The following is a 23,231-nucleotide window of genomic DNA, read 5'->3' as shown; positions in this document are numbered from 1 at the left end:
AGGGCAATGTTTTACCGTGTGACTTGTTTTCGCCAAAAGGAGCTGTGCTTAGAAGGTGCTCTGGAGCCCAGTCATGCCTCTCCTCAGAAAGATTAACTAGTTTGGCGAGGGAGAGTAGGCATGGCCTGTGGCCTGGGTCTCTTTCAACACTCTCCGGGACAACCAGGCATTGGTGATGAGAATCACTAGTGCTGCTGATGTGGTATTTCCTTTTGTCCTTTAAGTGAGATATAGGACACCTTTGCTGCCACCTCTCCTGCTGTCGCTCCAGCATCTGTACAGAAGGGAGCAGATGCCTTGCATGCTAACCACAGGATTGCCTGAGCCTTTCTTCCCCCCCTTCTTATTTGCACCTACCAGGAAGGTTTCTGTGATAGAAAGCAAAGGGGAGCTGACCTCTTTGGTGAAAGATGAGATAAACTTTCCAGTAGCTGCATGACTCTCAAAGCATGGGCCAGCTGTTGATCACAAAATGATGGGGCTGGAAGGTGGGTCTGTGTGTTACTGTTTCTGAAGAGGGTTTTATTTTCCCCAAGTATTCTGGATTAACGCTGTGGTAGAGTAAAATACAAAGTAGAAGAAAATGATCCAACTGCTCTAGCTTTCTTGGTAGGCCAGGGAGAGTGGCTACTGCCATGCCTAGTCACAGGATATTGCATGGTCCCACTGATGTAACAGCATTAACTGGCCTCAACAGGAATGAGAAAGGGCCCTTTCTCATGACTCTGAACATCTATAAGATTATGATGGTCGAGGGTAAAGAGGGAGGAAAATGATAGAAAGGAAGAATATGGGTCATCAGTACCACTGGGAGGAGAACCCACTGTTTGTCATACTGCGTATTAGAAGATCTCCACGGTTTACAGACAGTTTGAACAAGGAGAGTTTCAGTCTCAGAATGTCAGTGAATTAAAGAGCAGTTCTGGCAACTCTTTGTCAGACTACATTAATTACTTTGCAGAGCATGGTGAGCAGTGAGCTCGGGGTCCAGAAGAGGTTACTGCAGTGCCAAAGTTGCTCTTAAAAATCACAGAACCAGTGCAGCTTCATTCATGAATCTTGCCCAGGCTGAAATATAACTCTCTGGCAAGCAGTTCCCCCAGCTACTTATTTGCAAGTAGAAGAACTGCTTGATGCAGAGGTCATAGATAGTCTCTAAATTGCTGTATCTTTGAAATATTTGGCTTGACTGAAATAGCTCATCAGAGCAGTGTGATTATGTACCACAGAAGAGGAGACACTAGAGGCAGAGGTGGCCGGTGCAGGCTGTCTCCCTGATGAGGCAAGACTGCTCCCTGGGGTGTAAGCCTCCTAATGCTTTGTTTACTCTAAATTTAAACTTTCCAAGTCATGGGGCTTCCATCATTGCCACTAAGACCCTGCTTGACAGTGTAATGGTTTGCTCTCAATGATTTTTTTTCCACTTTGTGTTTTAACCTTTCCCTTTCTTTAATCCCATGGCTTTTGGTTATGCATCCTTTTGTATTTCTTCAGCCTAGACCTCCTCTCCCTTTGAAGTTGACCCTGCATACAGATTAAGTTTCCTACTGTTAGGAAATGTAGGTAATGGTTAATTAGGTGATATTTGTAATGCAGCTTTTATCAGGTCCTTCTATTTGCTGAGCATGTTCCTGCTTTTGTGAATTGCTGTCTCTGGGCTCTTTCAAGGTGTCGTGGTTTAACCCCAGCCAGCAACTAAGCACCACACAGCCGCTCGCTCACTTGCCGCCCACGCAGTGGGATGGGGGAGAGAACTGGAAAAAAAGTAAAACTTGTGGGTTGAGGTGAAGACAGTTTAATAGGACAGGAAGGAATAAACGAATAATGATAGTGTTAATAATGATAATAATAATATGACAATAATAATAATAATGAAATAACTGGAATTTACAAAACAAGTGATGCACAACACAATTGCTCACCACTCGCTGACCGATGCCCAGTTAGTTCCCGAGCAGCGATCTGCCTTCCCCAGCCAACTACCCCCAGTTTATGTACTGGGCATGACTTCACATGGTATGGAATATCCCGTTGGCCAGTTTGGGTCAGCTGCCCTGGCTGTGTCCCCTCCCAACTTCTTGTGCCCCTCCAGCCTTCTTGCTGGCTGGGCATGAGAAGCTGAAAAATCCTTGACCTAGTCTAAACACTAGTTGGCAACAACTGAAAACATCAGTGTGTAATCAACATTATTCTCATGCTGAATCCAAAACATAGCAATACACCAGCTACTAGAAAGAAAATTAACTCTATCCCAGCCAAATTCAGGACACAAGGCTCTGCCAGAGGAGCTCTGGTGAATCTTGCTGTTGTGTTTTAACATTCCAGCCCACTGCTGCCTGCCCTACTGGTGGTTATTACTCCCATAGCAGAGCTGATGAAAGGAAACTGCCCGGTTTTCAGCTCTTTATTTCAAAGTCTGGCGTGTTAATGTGCGTCACCAAACATGTGGGCATAGTTCCTTCCTGCTGACTCTGCTGTGAGCCTTGCAAGGTCCATGGGAGAGTGATAAGAGATAGCTAGTAGAGTACTAAAACCTGCCATAGATCAGTGGTTAGGATTCAGGGCCTTTGATCTCTTGTTCATGCAATGCACAGATTGAATGCGGCAATTTGGGCAAAGCTGCATTACTTTCTAGTGGAGCAGGCTGGGAAAGTTGCTTGATGAAGCCATAGGCAGGTAACCTGTATCTCATGAACATGAATTTCACTTTCTCATGTCATCTGTCCTTCCCTGTTGCTGATTCTTGGAAAAACTTGCTCCATGGTCTTTGGTAATTTGCGTGAATGAATAGAGATAAACACTCAATCCTCATGTAATTGGAAAAAGGACCTGTAAATAAGTTTGTAACTTGAAAGTACTAAGTTTACAGTGCATTTTAAACTAATACCAACATTCAAGGGTATATAAAAGAGTATCAAAATTCAAACGAAATGTGACATGAAGCCATTATAAATGCACTGTGCTGTGTGGCTTTGTAGGGAGAATTCATGCTGCCTTGTTTGTTGTATTTACTTCTTCCCATTGCAAAACTCATGGAGGTGCACCAATATAAGTGTTGGTGTAACTCCACCACAATGACTGTACCTGGACTGAATTTGACCTAAAAATGCTTGATCGTATTTTTTTAAATTACTGGTATCTTCTTGTGTAAAATTCTTAGTACAAATCTCTGCCCATCTTCATTTGACTGCACACAGCTCTGATCCATTCATGCTGTTTGCTCTCTGAGTTATTCTCCTCAGCAACATACAATTTGGGAAATTATTTAGTGGGGTTCCTCTGTGTAATTTCATGCCTGACTGACGTGCCCTGCAGTCGTCCTTATGTTCCTTTGATGATGGAGGCTGTACAGAGAGCAGCCCTGTGGCAAAATCCTAGTTCCCTTTGAGTTTCACCATTGGCTTCTATGGGTCCAAAGTTTCACCCTAAGTGTGTTGAATTGATGAACTACTACAAGGGACTAAGAACTGAGATAGATAAGTTTAATTGCCTTGGGTGTTAAGCTCAGTTGTGGTTTATTTTAAGCGTGCAGGGGAAGCGCTTCTTGAAGAGTGATTTGAAGAGACAGAATAAAAATGAATGCACCCTTGGGAATGGCTGAGGACAGCCTTCTTGCAGAGCTCGCATCCAGTTCCAGATTTAAAAGTTTGTTATCTAATGAGCACAAGCAATTACTTAGCTAATGAGCACAACAAAATGAGCACGAGAAATGCGTTTCATCTGCAATGCCTAGTAGAAAGACATGGTTTTGAGCTTGAGGCTGCCCTTGCTTTAAGACTCGGGTCACCGCAGTGAGATTAATCCAGCGCATAAATCACAGGGGTTAGATTTTGTTTTACTTGAATTCACATTTCTTGCTCTCTTATCTCCTCTAAATCTTGCAGCTTCTTAGCTCAATCATGAACCAGAGAATGGAATGGGTTTAAACAGCCACAACTTCCCTCCTGAGCACTGGCTGTCAGCCCTCAGGCTTGATTTACCACTGGAACGCAATTATAAAATGGCACAACACAATTAATGTGTCTTCCCTCCCCTTTCATGCCAGACAGGAATTCCTCCTCCACCTTCTTCAGTTGGAGTGATTTTTATAATATAATCTAATCCAATGCGACTTTATTTTGCATTAGTCAGTGGTCTACCAGATGGCAATGACATAAACAGCTGATTATATATCCCGGTTAGGGATGGTTCTGCGTGTCTACTACTATTTCTGTGCAAGTTCAGGTTGTTTGTGGGCCTCTTTTTGTTTGGTTTTGTGTTTGTGTTTTCCCACCTTTACAGCTGACATTGACAGCCAGAAAAACAAGGCAAGCGTAGAATGAATTGCCTAATTTTTTCCATCCATTAAACAAAAGCCATGTGAGCTCAGGACGTTCCCTCACTACCAAGTAAACTCACAGCCTTCCTGGTGTCAATCTAGCGGGTCATCTGCAAAGAGTTCAGAAATGACACTTGACATCTGCCAGAGCTCTGATACTGCCTAGAAGTATAAATTTTGAGAGTAAGACCAGAAAGCCAAAATCTTGGTTTGTAAGGGCCCCTGTAAATGCCAGATGCACTGGACATGCAGGGGAAGTGTACCTGTAGTGGGTCGTCTTGTCATACATGTTCTGTAGAGTCGCTGTGTTGCACAGTGTTTAAGAAGATGCCGGTATATAGCACATACTGATGTAAGCAGTGGGGAAGAAGATTTCTGTGGCAAGGATAAGTAAAAATTGTATCTGCAAGTTTTTAAGTTAACGTTAGGGCTGGTTCAGCATCTTTGTTCATTATTTTTAATCAAGAACATGACACAGTCAACCATTGCTAATTTTCTTTGCATTTTTCCTCATGTATTTCACTGAGCATTGAACATATTTTTTTTATTTTACTCTTTGTGGATGTATTTCATTACGCCTAAGACTTTACTCAAACAGTCTGCAGGAAATCAGAAATCTTAATGTTTTTTTATATTTTCAGGAAAATCGTTGCCCTTCAGGGGGAGGCACATTAGAATTAAGTGAATGAAAAGTAAATATTGATTTCTCTCCCCCCATGAAATAACTTCTCAGAGTCATGGCTATTATCAAATTAATTTGAAACTGTGTCTAAACACTAAAACCAATTAGTAAAAGGCATATTCAGCCTCAAGAACTCTTGCCTTTTTCTACAGTCTCACAATGGCATAGAAGACTTTTGCTCCTTAATTTAGGTACAAACTTCTCCCTAGGGCTCTGTGTTACTTTGCATACTGCAGGAAGTAAACTCAGGAGGTTTTACTTATGTGGAATACACGGAGTAAGCAAGAGCTGCCAAGAGTTAGAGCAGAGCAAGACAAAGTGGCAATATGTTACGGCTGCCCGTGTTCGTGGTTCTCTGTGGCTGGTAATTGCCTTCGCTCCTGGTGCTGAGCCTAAGGACAGGTGAACAAGTGCTGCTTAGGCACGGAAGCTGAGGTTTTCGAAGAGGCTTCATGTTGGCCTAACCCAGTCTCTGCTGAAACCCAGGGTGGTTTTCCCACTGGTTTTAATAGCACCTATTATGCAGTGCTGAAGGCTTTTGAAAATCCCACCCATCTGCTATGAACAGGTTTGTTGACCAGCAACCCAAGTCTGCTGCCTCTGAGGGGAGAAAGCTTCCCTTGTGGGAAAGAAAACATTTGGGGTGCTGCTTATTTCCCTGCTCCATATTCTTAGCACTGCTTGGGCGTAAACACAGCCATGGCTGTCCAGTACCAGCAAATCCTTTCAGGTCCGCAGTGATTTGGAGAGGATTTCTCTCTGTATGTGAAGCACTCAAGGGTTGTGCCAGTTGTTCTTTGCCTTTTGAGATCAAAAGAGGTATCTGTGTAGAGGCCTCACTTAAATTCCTTTGCAACTCATTGGATTTTGCATTAAATTAAATTTCACATGCTGAGTGAGCAGTCAACCCTTATGAGCCTAGAGGAAAGAATATGCTGTTTCTATGCATTTTAACGTGACGGTCAAATTGGGGCTAATGCTCCCAGGCACCTCCTTCAGTGTTCACCTTTCAGCCTTTCCATCCTAAGCTCTGTATTTTGAAACGAGATGACTGCATTTTATTACCTTTGTAAGTGGAAAACAACAGCATATGTTCTCTGCTCACTAGAAAAGACCTGAATTGTCTCGGTTTGAACTTTAAAATAAAGGTCACACTTGAGGCAGGCACGAATTCTTGCATGTGTCAGCCCAAAAGGTGAAAGCTTTAGGAAGTTATGAGCAACCGCAAATGAAGCAGTTTCAGATTGCACTTGAAACTGGAACAGCTGTTGTTCCTGGTGTTCAGAGGGTGACATTCAGAGTTTTAATGCTAAAGATTATATATATTACATTCAGGGAGAACTCAAAAATAGAGAGTAGTCACTGAGGCAGAGAGAAAATTGGTTTGGATGGCGCGTGGTAGAAAAGGAACAGCCTTTATGTTAATGGCACGGGGATAAGATTGTGGGAAAGCCCAGATGTCGTGGTGGGTGTAAGAAAAGGGAACAGGGAGAAGACAAGAGACCAGGGGAGTCTAGGGGAATTTCTGAGAAAGGATTTTCCAGCGCCTCCTTGCAAGTGAAAATTAATTGTTTTGGGACTGGAATTCACAGCTCTGTATCGCAGGGACTTAGCAAGGCTGGTGGATTACCTCGCTCTGTGGTCTCAAAATGCTCTGACAGGTTCATGTGTGTCAGGCAAACATTATGGTAATTTTAGTGCTTTAAGGGCTCTACAGGAGTACATAAATACCACCTAAGCCATCCAGCTGAATTTAAAACTTAATTACTGCCCCACTTAATAATATTCTCCCCCCACTACTGCTTTAGAGGATCATAGGGTTAAAAGAAATCATTAATCTTCCTTAATGAAGCTATTTTCTAGCAGGAGACAGAATGTCTTGCCCCTGTGGATTCTGAGATGGAGTTTTTATGAGTGTTATGAATGGGGAAGTGGGGAGCAAGCGCTAGAGGAAAAGCAGTGCAGAAAAGGGCATAGGACCCAAAATGCCGGCAGTGGGAGGACCCCCCGACTCGCAGGCCCTTGCTGAGTTTAGCTAAAAGGAATACAATAGTCATGGGGGAAGAGGAGTGAGCCCTATTAAAAACAGACTAAGTTGGCTGCGTAACAGTGTTCCCACCACAACTACTAATTATTGGAATACCAGTAATTGCCAAAGCTTTTATATAACTGAGACAAGCTCTCTTGAAAACTGTGATTGAAATTGTGCATCTCGAGAGAAATCTAAAGCAGAATGGTGGTGGCAGAGTTTGGGTCTCTGGTTTTAACTGTCAAGGCTGATCCATGTCCTCAAAGCTGCTTTTCCTGGGACAGTACTGCCTTATAGTACGATTAAATTGCATGCAAACGTTTCAAAATCTCCGTGACCATCCCAGTGCAAATCCCTCCTTTTGCATGCATGAAAGAGAAAGACATGTTCCTTAAAACAGTGCAAGGTTTAGTCCTCTCCTGGTCCACGGCTCCTGCGGTACCCACTGCATTGAGCCCCATTGCCTGCCTCGTGCCAGCGCCAGTTGAGGAGGCAACGATGGCCTTTGCTGTTCTCCAGCTTGTCTCTGTTTGACGATCCCCTTGGTGGAGATACTGAAGTGCTTTTGTCTCTCTGTTTCTTGTGTGCATTCCTGGCTGCAGAAGATGCTGGACGAGTGCCAGGACAGGCGGAGCTGCCAGTTTCTCGTCAATAACCGGCTGTTTGGTGCAGATCCATGCCCTGGAACCGGCAAGTACCTCATTGTATGGTACAAGTGCAGGCCAAGTAAGTATCTCGCTATCGAATCTGTTTGCTCTGGCGAGACCAAAGCGTTTTCGTCCTTAATGCTCATCAGAGAGGCCTCCTAGGACTTTGTCCCCTTCTACCTTTATTTTCGGCATAACATAACCCCCTGGGTGCGGAGCATTTCCCCTCTCCCCCTTGCTTGCTGCCTTGCTGGGATGCTACCGCTCCGTCTCCTTCCTCCTCGCCGGCAGCCCAAGTTGCAGATTGTTTTTGCAGGTGCCAGCAAAAGCCTTTGCCAATGCTGAGCTCACGCTGTTGGCAGTGGGTGGGCTGCTTCTGCTCCCATCTGCAGCTGCCCTTCTGTCCCCGGGGGGCTAGTGGGACTTGTCCCCGCTCTGCCTGCCCCTCCAGAGGGAGCAGGAGTTCTTTGCGTGGGCAAAGACTTCAGACCTGGGTGCCTAAGGCAGGCACTGAAGACGGTGGTGCAACGGGAAGCTCACCTGCCCACACCGTGCCATAAGCCAGTTTTTAATGGCTTCCAGACCAGGCTGGGAAATGTTAACCTGTGTTTTGCGTGATCTCATTAGCTGTGTTTAAATTAAATGGGGCTGGCGCCTGGGTACTGGGGAGTGCAATTATGCATGCTGCAGAGGAGTGAGCCTGGTGCGGCTTTGGCCCAGGACAACCAACACCCTCTTGGCCAATTCCTGGCCCCACTGGGGTAGTTAGCACAGCCTGGGCACTGTTCTCCATCAGTGCTTTGGAAACAGACACTAGTTTGGAGATGGATAGGGTTTGATGGTGGCCAAACTGTGCCAACTGATTTCAGCTTGAGAACAGGACCTGACTCTTATTTGAATTAATAGTCTGGACATGGCACATCAGACCATCCTAATCCCAAGCTCTTTAGATGACATAACCAACATGGTTCCAGCATCACATCAGCAAAATTTTGGGGGAAGAATTCAAAAAAAAGTTCGCACAGGGAAGAAAAACATCTGATTTCAGAAAAGGTTTGCAACAAAAGCAGAAACATTCAGACTCTGTCAGCAGCACAGAAGATGACTTTTTGCCCCAGCATGCAGAGACCTGTGCTAAAGAAGTGCAGGGATCTGGCAAGATCTGTGAGGAATTCAAGTGAAAAGGAGGTAATGAAGCACCTGCATCTGTTGTGGGGTTTTCGCGAGTGGTTGTAACTTCCCTTGTTGGGTGAGAAATGCATCTCCGAGAGAGGGGTGATTAGCAGGGTGTTCTGACAGATCCTCCTGAACCTGCAGGTTTTGCATCAAAGCTTGCTTGAAAAATCTAACTATTGAGGCCTGTGCTGAACTTCTGAAGGTACTTCAGGATCCCATCTGTGCATAAATATTTATGGCTTGGCATTCTTTGCTAATTACAGATATGCTAGAAAAGAATAAGTTTGCATGTGTGCTGGGTAGGTGATTTTCCTCAAAGAGAGCAGGGGAAGCTGCTTGAAAACATTTCCCCAAGACATTTTTCAGGCAGCTCCAATTTTGCAGGGTGAAACAGGGTAACCTGACACAAATTATTGTTTCTTAGTCACTGGGCAAACTTTTAATGAGAACCCACTGGATTAATAGCAAGATTTGAAATATGTGAGGGTTAGCTTTGCACAGAGATACCAGGACATGGTCAACCTTTCCTTGATGATTCAAAATGTTAATTTTGAGTCTCACAAACAGAATCTCATGCTTGTGTGAGTTTGATAAGCCTTTCCACCTTTCTGTAGGGAGAATTTTAATGGGGGGACTGAAGAAAGATGGATCCATAGAATGCAAAATTCAGGACCATGATAAATTTTGGTGGGCTTTTTGGGTTATTGAGTATTTAAGTATTGTTTATGAGCTGTAAATGAATATATGTTTAAGAGCTAATTCCAAAAGCTGTGGTCCTATGAAGTGTTGACCTGCTCCAGAAAGTCTGAGCACACATAATTGTAACTGAAGAGCACCAGAGAGTCCTTGTCGAGAGCTCACTGCCTGGCACATGTTTCGATCCATAACTTTATCAAAAGACAAATGCAAATTTTGGGTTCTGTTCCTGAATTTGTCCTTCTTAACAGTAGACATGACAGAATTACTTTAATAAGAAGCTATTTAAGGTCTGAATTGTCCTCTAGAGACATCTATTTCTTTCCTTTGCTTATTGAGGGAGCCCGATGTGACCATGCTACTGAAGTAGGTGCCTTGATTAAGTGCCTACCTAGGTAGAATGAATGTGAGTTTTCCTGTATATGGGTAGGAGAGGCGCTTTGGGAAGTGGCCTGCAGAGTTTGGACAGGACATCTTTAACATAAAATAAGGATGCCCAAGCCTTCCCACTCTCAGAGTCATGCTGGAGCCTCAAAAGGCCCCTGACTAGAGGTAGTTATCTAAAAAGAAAGACTTCCTTGAAAGAAAGCAAAACTGAAGTTAGTGGCATTTACTTGTACCTTTGCTGAAGAATAACTAGATGGTGCAGTCATCCCCTCCAGCCACTGTCACTGCAGTTATGCCTCTCTGACATTATGTTGCATTTGAAATCTAGTGGTTTTGATGCTCGCTGGCTGTATGGGGTTCACTCACAAGGCAAGGTGCTATTTTGGTTTCTCGTGGGCAGAATTTCAAGGAGATGGAGGACAGTAGATCATGTTGAAACTGAAAGGCCCAGATTTTCCAAATGATGGGGCTCCGGGGAGCAGGGTAATGGGGAGGATCTCTACTGTACCAATTCCTCTGAGACTGCTTTCGCTGGAAGCAGGGAAGACTCGTGCAGAGGTGTTGTGGTTCACCTCCTCTAGAAATTCAAAAAAATAGTTCAGAGGAGTGCATGCTTAACTAGAAGCAGTGAGAAATTCAATGGCTTCTGTGTTTTTTGTCTTGTGCTAATCATGGTCCCCTCTGATCCAATGGATGGATCTGGGGTCTAGTGGACACTCATCTTGCATGTACAGGACTCAGATATGTTCATGGGACTGCTTTTAAATGTCAGATGTTTGGCAGTCCTGAATATTCTCTGTGCCTGTAAATAAATACATTATGTATGTGTGTACATCTGATTTTAAGGTATAGGGTATTTAGGGAGATCAGAAATAATCAATAAAATGCTCTATTCTGTCTCAGTTTGGAGCAAGTGAGACTTATTATTGCTGCTATGTGATTTGAGGGCCAAGGTTCATCAAAGTGTATAGAGGCTTAACTTTTATTTGCCCATAGCATGTGGGTCTTAGTTTCTAATATGCACCAACCTTTGGGCAGATGTTCAAAAGCACAGTACAGGTCTCAGCAGAACACAGCTATGACTTGTGCTCCTAAACTTGGAGGTGCCTCAGTAAATCATTCCGCTATTTGCAGTCTGAGTAGAGAGTCCCCACAAGGTTGTTGCAAGTCAAGGTTGGGACATGTTGCTGTAGCAGTGAAACCTGAAGTTGTTCTCTGCTAGTGTAGATGTAGACTGGCATTTAGTACCGGGCGGGGATGGTTTCCAGTGGGAAGTCTGGATATGTCCACCCCGTTTTAGAGGCTAAAAAAGTTGATGAGAATGGCTGTGGGCTGTCCCTTGCCAGTTGGCCTCAGCACCAGAGGACTGGCACATTTAATTTATCAGGGATGGTGTAGCCTGAGATCCACACCCAAAGCACACTGAATCCTAAGATCAAGCCCTGAACACACAGAGAACTTCAATCTCTGGGGTACCTTTCAGGAACATTAAAAAATTGCACACAAATCCAATTATTTCTCTGGTAACATGCTGATTTGATTTAGACCTATTAAGTATAATTACTGGGTAGGCTGCAGGAACATATAATTAGAGGGAATTGACATACTATTTAATTGGTCTAACATGAATTCCCTCTAACTGAAATATGGATTCACCAATGTTATTCAAACAATTCAGTGTTTGTTCATCCCCCTTACTTCACAGACGGAGAACCGTGTAAGATCGTGTGTTATTGTAAGCTAGGAAATATTTGCTCTGTGTGCCAGACTTTCTGGAGGGGCTGCAAAGTCTAATCCTGGCTGGGAACAGGATCTGTGGGGCTGCCCAAATCATGCTGAAGAAATAACTTCACCTCTCTGCCCCCCAGCAATACCAGCGCCTGTTCGCCCATGGGGACTTTTTGGTTGTTTGGTTATTTTTTTTTGGCTTTGTTATTTCAAAAGTGCCAATGCTCCTGAACAAAATGGGGACATAAGTGCTTGCCTGTCTCTGCGAAGGGATTACTTAGTATGAGATGTGTTGCCTGAGTGGGCATTCACTGGCAGTGCTGTCGAGAAAGGAGAGGGCTCCTACCTTGATTATGTGGCTTCATCCATGAGTCCCTCATGTAGTGCCTTTCTCTTGTCTCCTCCTCTGCCATTGCCATGCTGTCCTGGATGCACTGTCCCCTTCTCAGCTCTGAATGCCCTGAGCTGCAACCTCCTGTAATGCTATAGTGATATTTTCCCTCTTTCCTATCAGGCAGTTGCTGATTTAGCTTAGGACTTCAAGGATTCTGGGAGAGATAATCTCCATACAGTGGTGGTTTTTTTTTTTTTTAATTATTATTATTTTTATGTAATTTTAAAATGCGGGGTGGAACAGTTGGATGTGATAATTGGAGGCTGGCAGGTGTGAAGTCTCCCTGTATTAATCATTGCAGTGATGTAACAAAGTGTAAATCCAAACTTTGCTGCTCTCCCTTCTATTCACAAACGTAAGCCTAAAACCTTTGAAGTTTCGGAAAGCCTGGATTGTGACCTGGGCTCCAATTGAAGCTCAAATCCCTCTGTAACAATACAAAAACTTACTTGTGAAAGGCAGATCAAGACTCCGAGAAATGCATCTGGGAAGGAAACTTGCATTTGTTGGCAAAGGGCGAAGTGCCAAAAGTTTGTGTGGGAGTAGAAAGGGGAAAGAGGGTGGGGGACGTCACTTTGTTCTAGTTCGGAACATGTAGCTTTGATTTATGGGAAAACTTTTGTGCTGAGAATCAACCTGGATACATGTTTTGAAGAGAGCAGGCAGTCATTCTCTCCACCATAGATTTAATTCTAATCTAAGAGGCCCGGTTAATTCTTGTGAAATGTCAAAGACTTTTTTTCAAACATGGGAATGCCCGTCCTGATGTGCCTGCCAAAATCTTACTCAGGTAACTTTATTTTTCTTAACAGCCCTAGGTAATTTTAATTAGAGAGCAACTGAATTTAAAATCAATTAGGAATTAATTCCAATTAGATCATCTTCTCATAAAAATGGCATCTTAAAATTTGCACTTTCTGTCAGATTAGTGATGGAGCTGCCATGCTGTGTCCCAGGAGTGTCTGCCTTTTGGTGAGGATGTGTGATTTTTTTTGCCAGTGGTACTTCAAAACCTGTAAAACCAGCAGAATACCATTACTTGTGGCAGAGCTTTCCCAACTATCAAAGAACTGCGGAGTCATCCTCTGTGTTGGCGGTTCCCAGTTGCTGGTGAATGTGAATCTGTCTTATGTCTCTTGGGGAGTTGGACAGATCTGCTCACCAGATTTCAGTTGGATTGGCTGAAAATTATGGAAAGGGCATTTTGGAAGGACTGCTTAGGCTTGCAGTGAATGCATCTTGTTCACCTTTTAATTTCCTTACAATCAATCCTTCAATGTTGAATCTAGTATGGGCTTTGCCATTGAATTTGCTGGGCTGAGGATTACACCTTTTCTGTTAAATTCAGTGAACGTAGCATGAAAAGCCTGGTATCATCACGCATCCTCAAGGCTTTCACTCCCGAGGCAGAATTTGCAAAATGCTGTGAGCAAGAGAGGAGGGCTATGAAGAGAACAGAGTTTTTGTAGAAATTTCAGATGACAGCAAAGAGGGACCTAAATGTATTCCTGGTCCCTTTAACACTGATGATTGATTTTAGTGCTGGGATAGATTGGTAATTCAGTAGTTATCAACCCTTTCAGAAAAACATTAATCTCCTTTGTAAGACAGGTTTATTGGTGGCAGGAGAAGTTCACTGTATTGTTCACCACATTGCTTTTTGGTGGGCCAGGCTTTCCAAAGCAGCGCAATGGAGTGAGGGCTGTTTAATGGGCACATCCTTCTGGCCCAGCCACCGAGGCAACAGAATAAACCTTTTACCTCCTGCATTCATCAGCTTGCTCTTGCTTATCTGTATTATTTCAAAACTGTTAAGGTGATTCAGGGAGTGGAAATTTATAAGGGCAATAAAACCACAGGCAGCAAATGCTGTGGTGATGAAGAGGTGTAAATAAAGGAACGTTATAAATAACAGAGGACAGATCCATCAGCCTACAATCGGGGTCAGAGAAACTTTAATGCTAACAATTAATATTGTTTTAAGCCGTTGATGCACAGAGATTTTCAGGTGCTGTCAAATAGCCCTATCTCTGTAGCACACTAATCACTTGACTGTCAGGAGCAGGATTAAGAGGAACGCATGATTTCATTGTCAGCGAATGCAGAGATTATTGTCAGCCCCTGCCCCCATGGAGAAGAAAACTGCTGCTGATCCGGGAGAGTTTAAAAAAAAGTAATAAAAAACCCCAAACCTCCCATTTTTCTTTCAAACCTCGTCAGTCAGCCCTGACTGGCATAATAAGGAGCCAGGGAAGACCAGGGTGCTTCCTATCGATGTAGGTGGAAAGATTCCCTTTCCTGGATCAGGTCTCCAGTATCCAGATGTGAACTATTAAAAAAGACAAATTCTCAAATCTGCCTAAATTGTATAAGTCATAGAGCTGTGACTTTTATAGATCCCCTTTGTCCATTGGCATTTAAGTTTTCTGTGGGGTCCTAGGAAAAAACCAAGGGTAAAAAAAACCATTTTAAGCCATGAATTTTTAGTGAAGGACAAGGAAAGGATACACCGCAGTCTTTCTGTGCTGGGACAGGTGAGTCAATAGCATTGCCAGAAGGAACTGGGAGCCTTTGCCCTCACATACTTCAGGAGATCCAGCCCATCCTCAGGCACTGTGGGCACCAGTGGTACCTTTCTGTGCTGCTGCTGAAGGCTGCGTTGTGGATGGTGCTTCAGGTGTCGTGAACGGCTTTGGCTGCTGCCAGAGACAAAGTGATCCGGGAGCCTTCTCCCCAGAAGAGCAAGGGGGTATCCCTGGGGCAATTAACCAGAATAAACACAAGGAAACCAAGTTTTTAAAAATGAAACCCATAAATCTAAATCTCAGCACAGTCCTACTGTGGTAGAGGTTTGCAAGCTCTCAATGATAGATTTCAAGGTTTTCTGGCATACTGGTGAAGAACCGTGAGAGGAAAAGCATGTCCCAGAAACAATATGCTTATAAACCAAATTGAGATGCTGCAAAGGTTTACTTTTGTGAAAGTTTGGATCTGTTATATTGAATCCACAGTTTAAACCATGCGTGTAGGCCTCACAGAACAGGGAAGTAAATTTATACAGTACTTCTGCAGGAGGTCCTGTATATGGACGTATTCAAGACAGAAAATATAGATCAATCGCTCTCCTCAAATAAACGTCTCTTGGAAAAAAACCAGTGAAGAGTAAATCTTCTCTGGGGTAGAGGTATGGTAATGAACTCTTTCCAATACTGTGGATTTCTTCCATATTTTTTCAATATCACTCCAACATTTGGTTTTCAAATTAATTATACATTTTTAAAACAGGTATCTCCTGGTATTTTCAGCTTTTCATCATACTAATGATGCATCAAGATCTTCCCGGTTACACACTTATTTTTCTGACTACTTAAAAGGCACTGGAGGTTGTCACCTAATCATGTCTCTGGGAACTGCGACTTCCAAAGCATCTGTGATGAATTTGGGAGATTTCGTAACTATATTTCTCCCAGCTACATTTTTTCTTCTCAGGCAAAGCCATTGAGGGAATACTGTGTGTTTAATTATTTAGGACAGTAGTGAACTAGCTTTTAATCTAGTAGGCCTCATTTTCCCATATTTTATGCTCTAGGCAGCCCCATGGATTATATGTAAAAATATCAATCAGGTATCCTTTTAATGTTCCTGTGTCAGAATTATCATTGCCATTATTTTAACATTTGAAGACCATTTTAACGATATAAGACTAAATTCTTCTTTTCAGCTATTTTAAAAATAACTTTAAGTAGCATTACTCCAGATTTACACCATCACTGGAAGAGAAGAAAAAAAGTGCCATGAGCAGTGGTACTAATGAAGTCTTTTTCCTTACATATTCAAGTAATTTTTTCCTTAGTGCATCCCTCCCATCATTTTATTGCATAACAAAGGTGTTCACCATGCTTCCTATGTTGCCTCCTATGGTGTAGCTAGTCCATATTTATATCCATGCTAATCAGCCAGATATTACATCCATGCTGGTGGTCGAGTGCAACAATTACAACCAGCTTTGACACTGATTTGGCTTTCTTCTGTAACTGGCTACCAGTTCTTAAAAAATGTATAGGGACTTTACATTTGTCATCTCAACATTTCTGACAAATTTCACTGAAATTTAGCCAGCAGGTTCTCAGGTCCTTGGAAGGAGGACTAATAAATGGTGAGGCAGAGGCTCCAGCAGCAGAACACCAGTAAGTCACAGCTGCTTCAGAAGATCAGCCCAAATTCATTAATGGAAGAAGTAAGACGAGAATTAAATTTATCCAGGGCTCCCAAGTGTTTTGTTTAACTCTCATCTCACAGTCTAACATAGATATTTCAATATTGTTCCCTTTTTCCTCCTTAGATAACCATATACCTGTTTGCCCAACAGGAAAGTGCAGCTAGGTGCATCTGAACTCTACTTTGGAAATGAAATGTAGCAGTTAATTTGCAGCACTGCCAGCCTTTTCAGAGCAGAATATAAAAAGACAACTACTTCAGACTAATGAAAGTGACAGTGGGGAAAGGCGCCTTTTAAACATTGCAAATTGTATGGGTGCATCAGGAGCATAATTTTAAAGGAATCTGACAAGGTCGTTTGCAAAGAACAATCTTCTTACTTGTTGAAACTGTTTCAGTCCTCCAAAAGTTGGCACTCTTGAGTTTTCAGGGTACTTCTGAAGTTGGCAAACTGCCTCTTTGATATAGCTCTGGACTGTCATCAGAGCTGTATCTTTCAGAGTTTCAGATTAGCTTCTGCAGAAGTAAGCAGTGTGCTCCATGCCATCGAGGGTAGCAAACTTCAATTTTTAAAAGTTAAATTACAGCATCTTCACAGAAAGTTTCTCAAGGGAAAATGGAACTGAAATAATGTTGAAAGATATTTCTGTGCAAATGTATGAATTTGTGACATTCTCACCTTTTAATGCTCCAAATTAAAGGGGACAATCCTTTTTAGATCCTGGCTGTTGAAATGAGGGAATGACCAGGTAGCCCACAGCTTAGGTGCTTGTGGGAGAGTCAGAGGATAAGCTGTACTTGAGGACTCTGGAGACCTTTGCTGTCCTGGAAAGGTTTCCTCCACCCAATCCTGCCTAAGGGAATGCTGACTTGATTGATATGGATTTATTCAAATCCTGAGATGAACGGAAAGTTCTCTTTAGTAGCAGGTTCACGTGGGTGAGGAGGAAGCTCTGGAACTCAGGATATGAGGTGCATGTCATAAGTGAAAGGAAATTGGAAGAAAACAAAAGGCAAGGAGCCATAGCAAGGGCACTGGTCTAAAGAGTAGGCATTTGCCACTGTGGGGAATTTCTGATCTATGTTGACTTATTTGCATTCAGGGACTTGGAGGCCAGAATCTGCTTATATCTTCCAAAGTGTAAAAGAGGATGCAAAACTCAGACAAGAAATGCTTGCTTGAAATGAAAAGTAAGTAAATACATGAACATAGAAATAGGAGTGTGGGGAAAAGGTTTGAAGCAGAGCACGGACTGGAAAATATCCTTTTAGTCCAATTACCTTCTTCACAGAAGACTGTAGGAGTCAGTGAAAGCTGTTCAAGGCACCTTTGCTCTGTCTGCTTTGAGATGTACTTAGATCTACATGCACTCAAAAAAATTCTCTATATCTTACAGAAGGTACTGGGAATTAGCTGATTATGGGGGAAATAAAAGTATGTAAAAATGAGGGTCACAGGTTACAAGGAGGGGTACTGGATGGGTATCTCCAAGATGAGCTGTTCATGGGCAGTCCTGTTGCACAGGCACTGTTGTTCAAGGATGCTGCTTAGAGGTGTCTGTCCTAGTGTTTAATAGGTTTCCTGTCTTGGAGACTCATCTTCCTAGTTCCCCCAGAAGAGATAGTAACAGGTACTCACTATACTCATCTCTCGCATGATTAACAGGATCACTGGAACAGGTTGCCCAAGCAAGTCGTGGAGTCTCAATCCTTGAAGGTGTTAAAAACTTGAATGGACATGGCCTTCAGCAACCTGCTGGTCTAGTTGACGCTGGTATGAACATGGGGCCTAGACAGTCTCCAGAGGTGCCTCCTGTCCTCTGTGACTCTCTGAATTATGGTCTGGAGTGACTACAACCACAGTAAAGAGTTAATATATCCATGGTTGATCCCTATTTTGACTTTTCTCTTTAGGCTGACACAAAAAATTGCTATGTGGTGACTTTTGCAATGTAAGTATTCTGCCTAGACGTGTGCTGAAATGAGCAAAATCTCACCACGTGATGACTTCCAGTGTCCATAAAAGTTTGTTGAATTTTAACTTGTGACGAAAAGGTTGCATATTCCACTTGTGCCATCTGGCCCAGTGTGCATCTCAGCTGTTCAAAATTGCAACCAATCCGTATCTGATAGATGCAGTAGGAGACGTAGGTAGGAAGAGTGACACGGAGCATTGGAGATGTATCTGCCATTAACACAGTTCTTCTGGAGAGAGTGGCTGAGTGAGAAAGGGAGTTGTCCCTATGCCCTTTTTCACAGACCAACACTAACCACCACCCAATAGTTAAACACATTCATTTATCAGTTAAAGGAAAATAGGTGTGGTGGAATGGCTGGATATAAGGAAAAGTTATGAATTTCAAGGCAAGAAATGTTCTTTGTTTTGGGTGGTATGCAGTGGAAATGCTAACAAAGCTGGGATGAAGGTGAGCAAGGCAAAAATTAGGCTAAAGAGAAGTTACTGGCTAACATGGAGTGCAGTTCAGTTCTGAAGTGGCATCTTGGGTGCAGTCTCATTAATTTAACAGTTATAAACTAGGTAAGATAGTCTTCTATTGGAAACAATCCTGACCTGATAAGGAAGTGGGCCAACCCATCTCTGTTTCCTGCAAAATATCTTTCTTTGCTCAGATCCCCGATTCTAAGATTTAAATCCTTTAGGATTTTGTGAGGAAGACAGATTGATCTTTACATGTATTTCCAGCTCTTTGATCTGGGAAATAGGTTCAACTATTATGCACTGATTATGTGAAGCATGCATATTTTAATTAGCAAAATTTCATAAATTTTTCCACAAGTTCTGTTGAAAAATGTAGTTTTAGGCAAGGTAGACCTCTGGCATTAATGCATTCCATCGCTTTGTTAGACACAAAATCTTTTTAGGAGCTTCTATCTCTAAAGTCTTGCAGAGATTGAGCCAACTGACATTTAGTTTTGAGCTTCCCAATCAAGATCATTCAGAAAGTTGTCATGGACCATAGGACAAAATGTTATTAAGACTCTGGGTAAATGTATTTACTACAGGTAAATACTTTAATATTCTTGTACACATCCTGTAATTACAAAGGGTCGTCTTGTTCACTTTACTGTTTGAGAGCACCAATTTTTCCATTAGAAACATTTATAATTGTTTTCCCTTAATTGTTCTGGCTATGTTATAATCATGTCATATAATGACCTTTAAAAACGTGTCTAGAAAAGCCTGCAGCTGTTCCTTCCTTGGTTTCTCTCTACTGAGTTATATTTAAGCCAGTGTCTCTGAAAACAGGCAGTAATAAAAGGGATATTATCCTTAGCAAATATCTTAATCACGGTAAATCTCTGTTGCCCTACAAATGACTGCATGGGGGATTAGAGTTGAGTAAGCCATTTGCTGAATATCACTGCCACCTTTCCTAGGCCATTTAAGTATGTTTAATTTTTCAGGGTGAAACGTGAAACCCACTAATACAAATGTTTGCATTTGGACTGAATTATATCCAGACTGTAACAGTTATAGCAGGCTTAGGACCAGATTGTGACTGATCTGTAGGAGGCCAGTTCTTCTTGGGAGAGTGAGAGAGAAAAATGCAGATTCGTTCCCGGTCCCAGCTCTCTTATTTCACGCTGCCTCAGTTCTTTTCAATATTTATATAAGGCTATTATGGGTTGAAGTACCAGTAAATATATGGATGATGCTTAGCTCTATTTTTTTAATATCAGTCACAGTCCTTACCATCATCCAATGCCTGGGAGCCATCAGTGTCTGGATGAAAGACAGCTGGCTTTGGTTCATCCTGGCTAAGATGAAGGTGGCAATGCTATGAAACAGAAAATACTTCCAGGGACTTGTGTCCTCTGTAACATCACTTTCTATCTATTTATCCAGATTTCTATCAGGTTGCCCAGAAACACTGAGAATATCTGTTCTTCAGTGATCAAGCTTAAGGGAACCTTTTGGGAGTCTGAAATACTACTGCGTATTTCATCCTTTCTTTTTTCTTCTTTTTTTCTTCCTTTTAAGAAAGAAGTGTCTTCTATCTGTGCCAGCCCAGGGGACTGCAGCCCTAGCCAGTTTGGACTCAGCCAGACCCTTGGGAACTGGCAGCTCCAATAGGTGTTTCCTAGGGCAGAATTTAGTGACCGTGAGGTGGCATCTGTTTCAGGTGGCACAGCCCTCTTACTCTGCGCTGCAGTGTGCCAGGAGCACATCACCCATAAGCTGCACTGGTTCCCAAGGAGTGTACACTCAGGTTCACCTCCCCGGTCTAATATCTCAAGCCGTCCTTCAGGCAGCTTCCCCCATAAGCCCTGAACATGACTTCCCAGAGTGGCTACAAGGGTAAGAACTTCAAATGTGAGAGCAGAGTTTTGTTGTTGACTGTCTCATGACTGCTGGACTGACTTGCAGAAGAGATGTGAATGCCTGTGCATCCCAGTGTCTTCCAGGCTAAATGCAACATTCACTGTGTTTAAATCCCAGTCAAGTTTCCAAATTACAAGCTCTCACTTTGAATGGTCAACAGAATTTAATAAATATTCTAAGGACCTTAAATGGGTCCACAGGACATGTGGTTAAGCAATCAGTTATACTTGTTAATTGGGAGATGTAGCTAATAATAACCAAATCAGAAGAGGAAATTGGGTTAGTGCCTTGTAAGAAATAAGACCTTCGCAGAGGACCCTGGCACTCACTTGTTAGACACTTCAGAATTGATCTTTTTCTAAAGTTAATCAATTATTTCATATTTCAGCCACGTCAGCTAGTCATAAGCACTCTCCCTTTCCATGATATTGGTTTAACATTAACTATGTATAACTTGTCCTATTACAGAGTTTTGTGCCATTGTACTTTTAGCTTGAATCCATGTGTTTGTTTTTTTTTTCCTAAGGAAAAGAAGTCTGTTAAGTCAATAAAGTTCTATTATACTCTGTTAGGCTTTACACTCTATAGCCAGGTTAAAGCTTTGATCCCATTTCCCTCACAGAAGAAACAAAAATCCTACGGGAGACAATTATAGGTGAAGATGATAACACTTTTTATGTTCAGTGTATTATTATTCAGATGCCTTCATGGTGATTGTGGATGAAATACCTACATAGATAAAATAATGATTGATTCTTCACATCTGTATGAGGTTCCTCTCTCCCTACATACTCTGATGTTGAAAACAGCTGGTATTCCTGATTCCTGTCACTATTCTACACACTTAGCTGGTCGTGGGTTTATCCCTATAGGTATTGCTGAAGAAGGATGCGTGTTCTTCACACAGATTCTCCCATGAATGAGTTAGGTCTTAATTCTGTCTTCATCTACAGGGATGGATGAGAAAGTATTTTCCCATTCAAAAAATATTTTAGAGGTTTGAAAGTTTCCCTGCAGTGGGATAAAACCTAGGATCTTTCAGAGATTTTTGTAAAAAGGCTGCAGAGTGAGAAGGAAGATTACATACTGGAATAGTGTCTAGGGTTAAGATTGTCACCTGGGCTGTAAGGGTGCTCTGATCACCAAGTAATAGGCTATTTTCCTTGTTAAGCATGAGGAGTTGTTTGTTCTCAGATGTTTCTTTTAAATCAGCATGTGCCTGTTTTGGTATAATACGTGTTTTGTCCATGGAGTTTCTTCTGAAAAAAATCTAATCTAATGTAGAAATTAGCCCTGCTCTGAGCATGGGTTCAACCAGATGACCTCCTGAGGAGTCTTCCAACCTAAATTCTTCTATAATTCAACTTTGGTGGAAAATTCTTCTCCATCTTGAATAAAGAAAAATGATTCTTGAAGCTATAGTTACAATACAGTAAAAAATGTCACATTAAGTGCTAGCTGCCATGGTGTAAAGACTTAAGTATTAAACTATGAAGTAATTATTAGTAGTGTTCTCAGTTACTGAGTAGTTTGATGCATATGGACTTCACATAAGTTCTTATGTGTGTGTGTGTGTGTGATATTAGGCATAGAGAACCAGTGACAGAGAGAGATGAAGGTCATGCCTATGCTAGTAAATAATACAGGGCCAGGGGCAGACCCGGGCACTGGCTGATGTTTATCATCTACACTGTTTGGTTGTTAACATGCTCTATGGCACAATTTTGACCTAGTACAACGAGGAACATTTCAGAAGAAATGACTGATCATGCTTCGGAGGTTACCGTGGGTCAGGGACCCTTCCCATTAAGCAATTTGGATGCTGTTGTGGCTACATTTCTAACAGTAAATAACATAATCAAGTGGAAGGTCACTCTACAGAGGCTGGGGAGGTTGAGGTTATATTCCTGGCTGTGCCCTGGGTTACCTGAGGTGACTGTAGACATGCCACTTCAGTTTTCTTAGTCTCTTTCTTTCACACTTGTAGATGTCTAGCTGTAAAGACCCAGCTCTTCAAAATAGTGTTTGTCTTCTGTGGTGTGTTGGCAGACATACATGGGGAGGACCTGTTCTAGGTTGGGACCTCTAGAGGTTCCCATAATACAAATAATAACAGTAAAGAGAAGGGAATGACATGTGATTTCTTATGAAATAATGGCCCAGTCTCCTTGACAGATGTAAACTTAGTGACTGTTCTGTATGCACCAGCCTTACAAAAGCAGGAGTGTATTTTGCATTCTTGGACTGACCATTTCAAGAAAGATTTGGGGAGCAGCTTTGCATATTTGTATTTGCAACAGGCAAGAGCAGCTTCCAACATTAAACAATTTAGTATAGCTCCTATCGAATTTGCAAAGGGAGAGCTGCTGTGAAAAAAAGCTATTGAGCATAATTATGTTTGCATTTGAGCTGCTGTGATGTAGAATAAATGCTTGGCACATAAAGGGCTGATCTGTGGATGAGAAAGGTGCCTAAAGATGGGCTTTTACCTTCCCCTGCCACAGGCTTCTAGTATCACCGTGTGGAAATCACTCAATTGCTGTGCCTTACTTATTTGTCTGCAAAATGAAATTATTGGCTATTTACTGGAACTGACATGTGCTAGGTTAAA

General features: G+C 42.3%; 1 protein-coding gene across 2 annotated transcripts in view; it reads left to right on the top strand.

The window, feature by feature from the left end:
• The window catches only part of EVA1A (eva-1 homolog A, regulator of programmed cell death), a 213,317-nt gene that overhangs the window by 64,432 nt on the left and 125,654 nt on the right, over positions 1–23,231 (top strand). For both annotated transcript variants that reach the window (XM_052809974.1, XM_052809973.1), the window contains exon 3: positions 7,632–7,755. In XM_052809974.1, the coding sequence (XP_052665934.1) occupies positions 7,632–7,755 (124 nt within the window). The remainder of the gene's footprint in view (positions 1–7,631; positions 7,756–23,231) is intronic.

The sequence above is a fragment of the Harpia harpyja genome, chromosome 15, assembly GCF_026419915.1.
Source record: "Harpia harpyja isolate bHarHar1 chromosome 15, bHarHar1 primary haplotype, whole genome shotgun sequence".
NCBI lineage: Eukaryota > Metazoa > Chordata > Aves > Accipitriformes > Accipitridae > Harpia > Harpia harpyja.
This window is presented reverse-complemented; position numbering and strand designations above follow the sequence as displayed.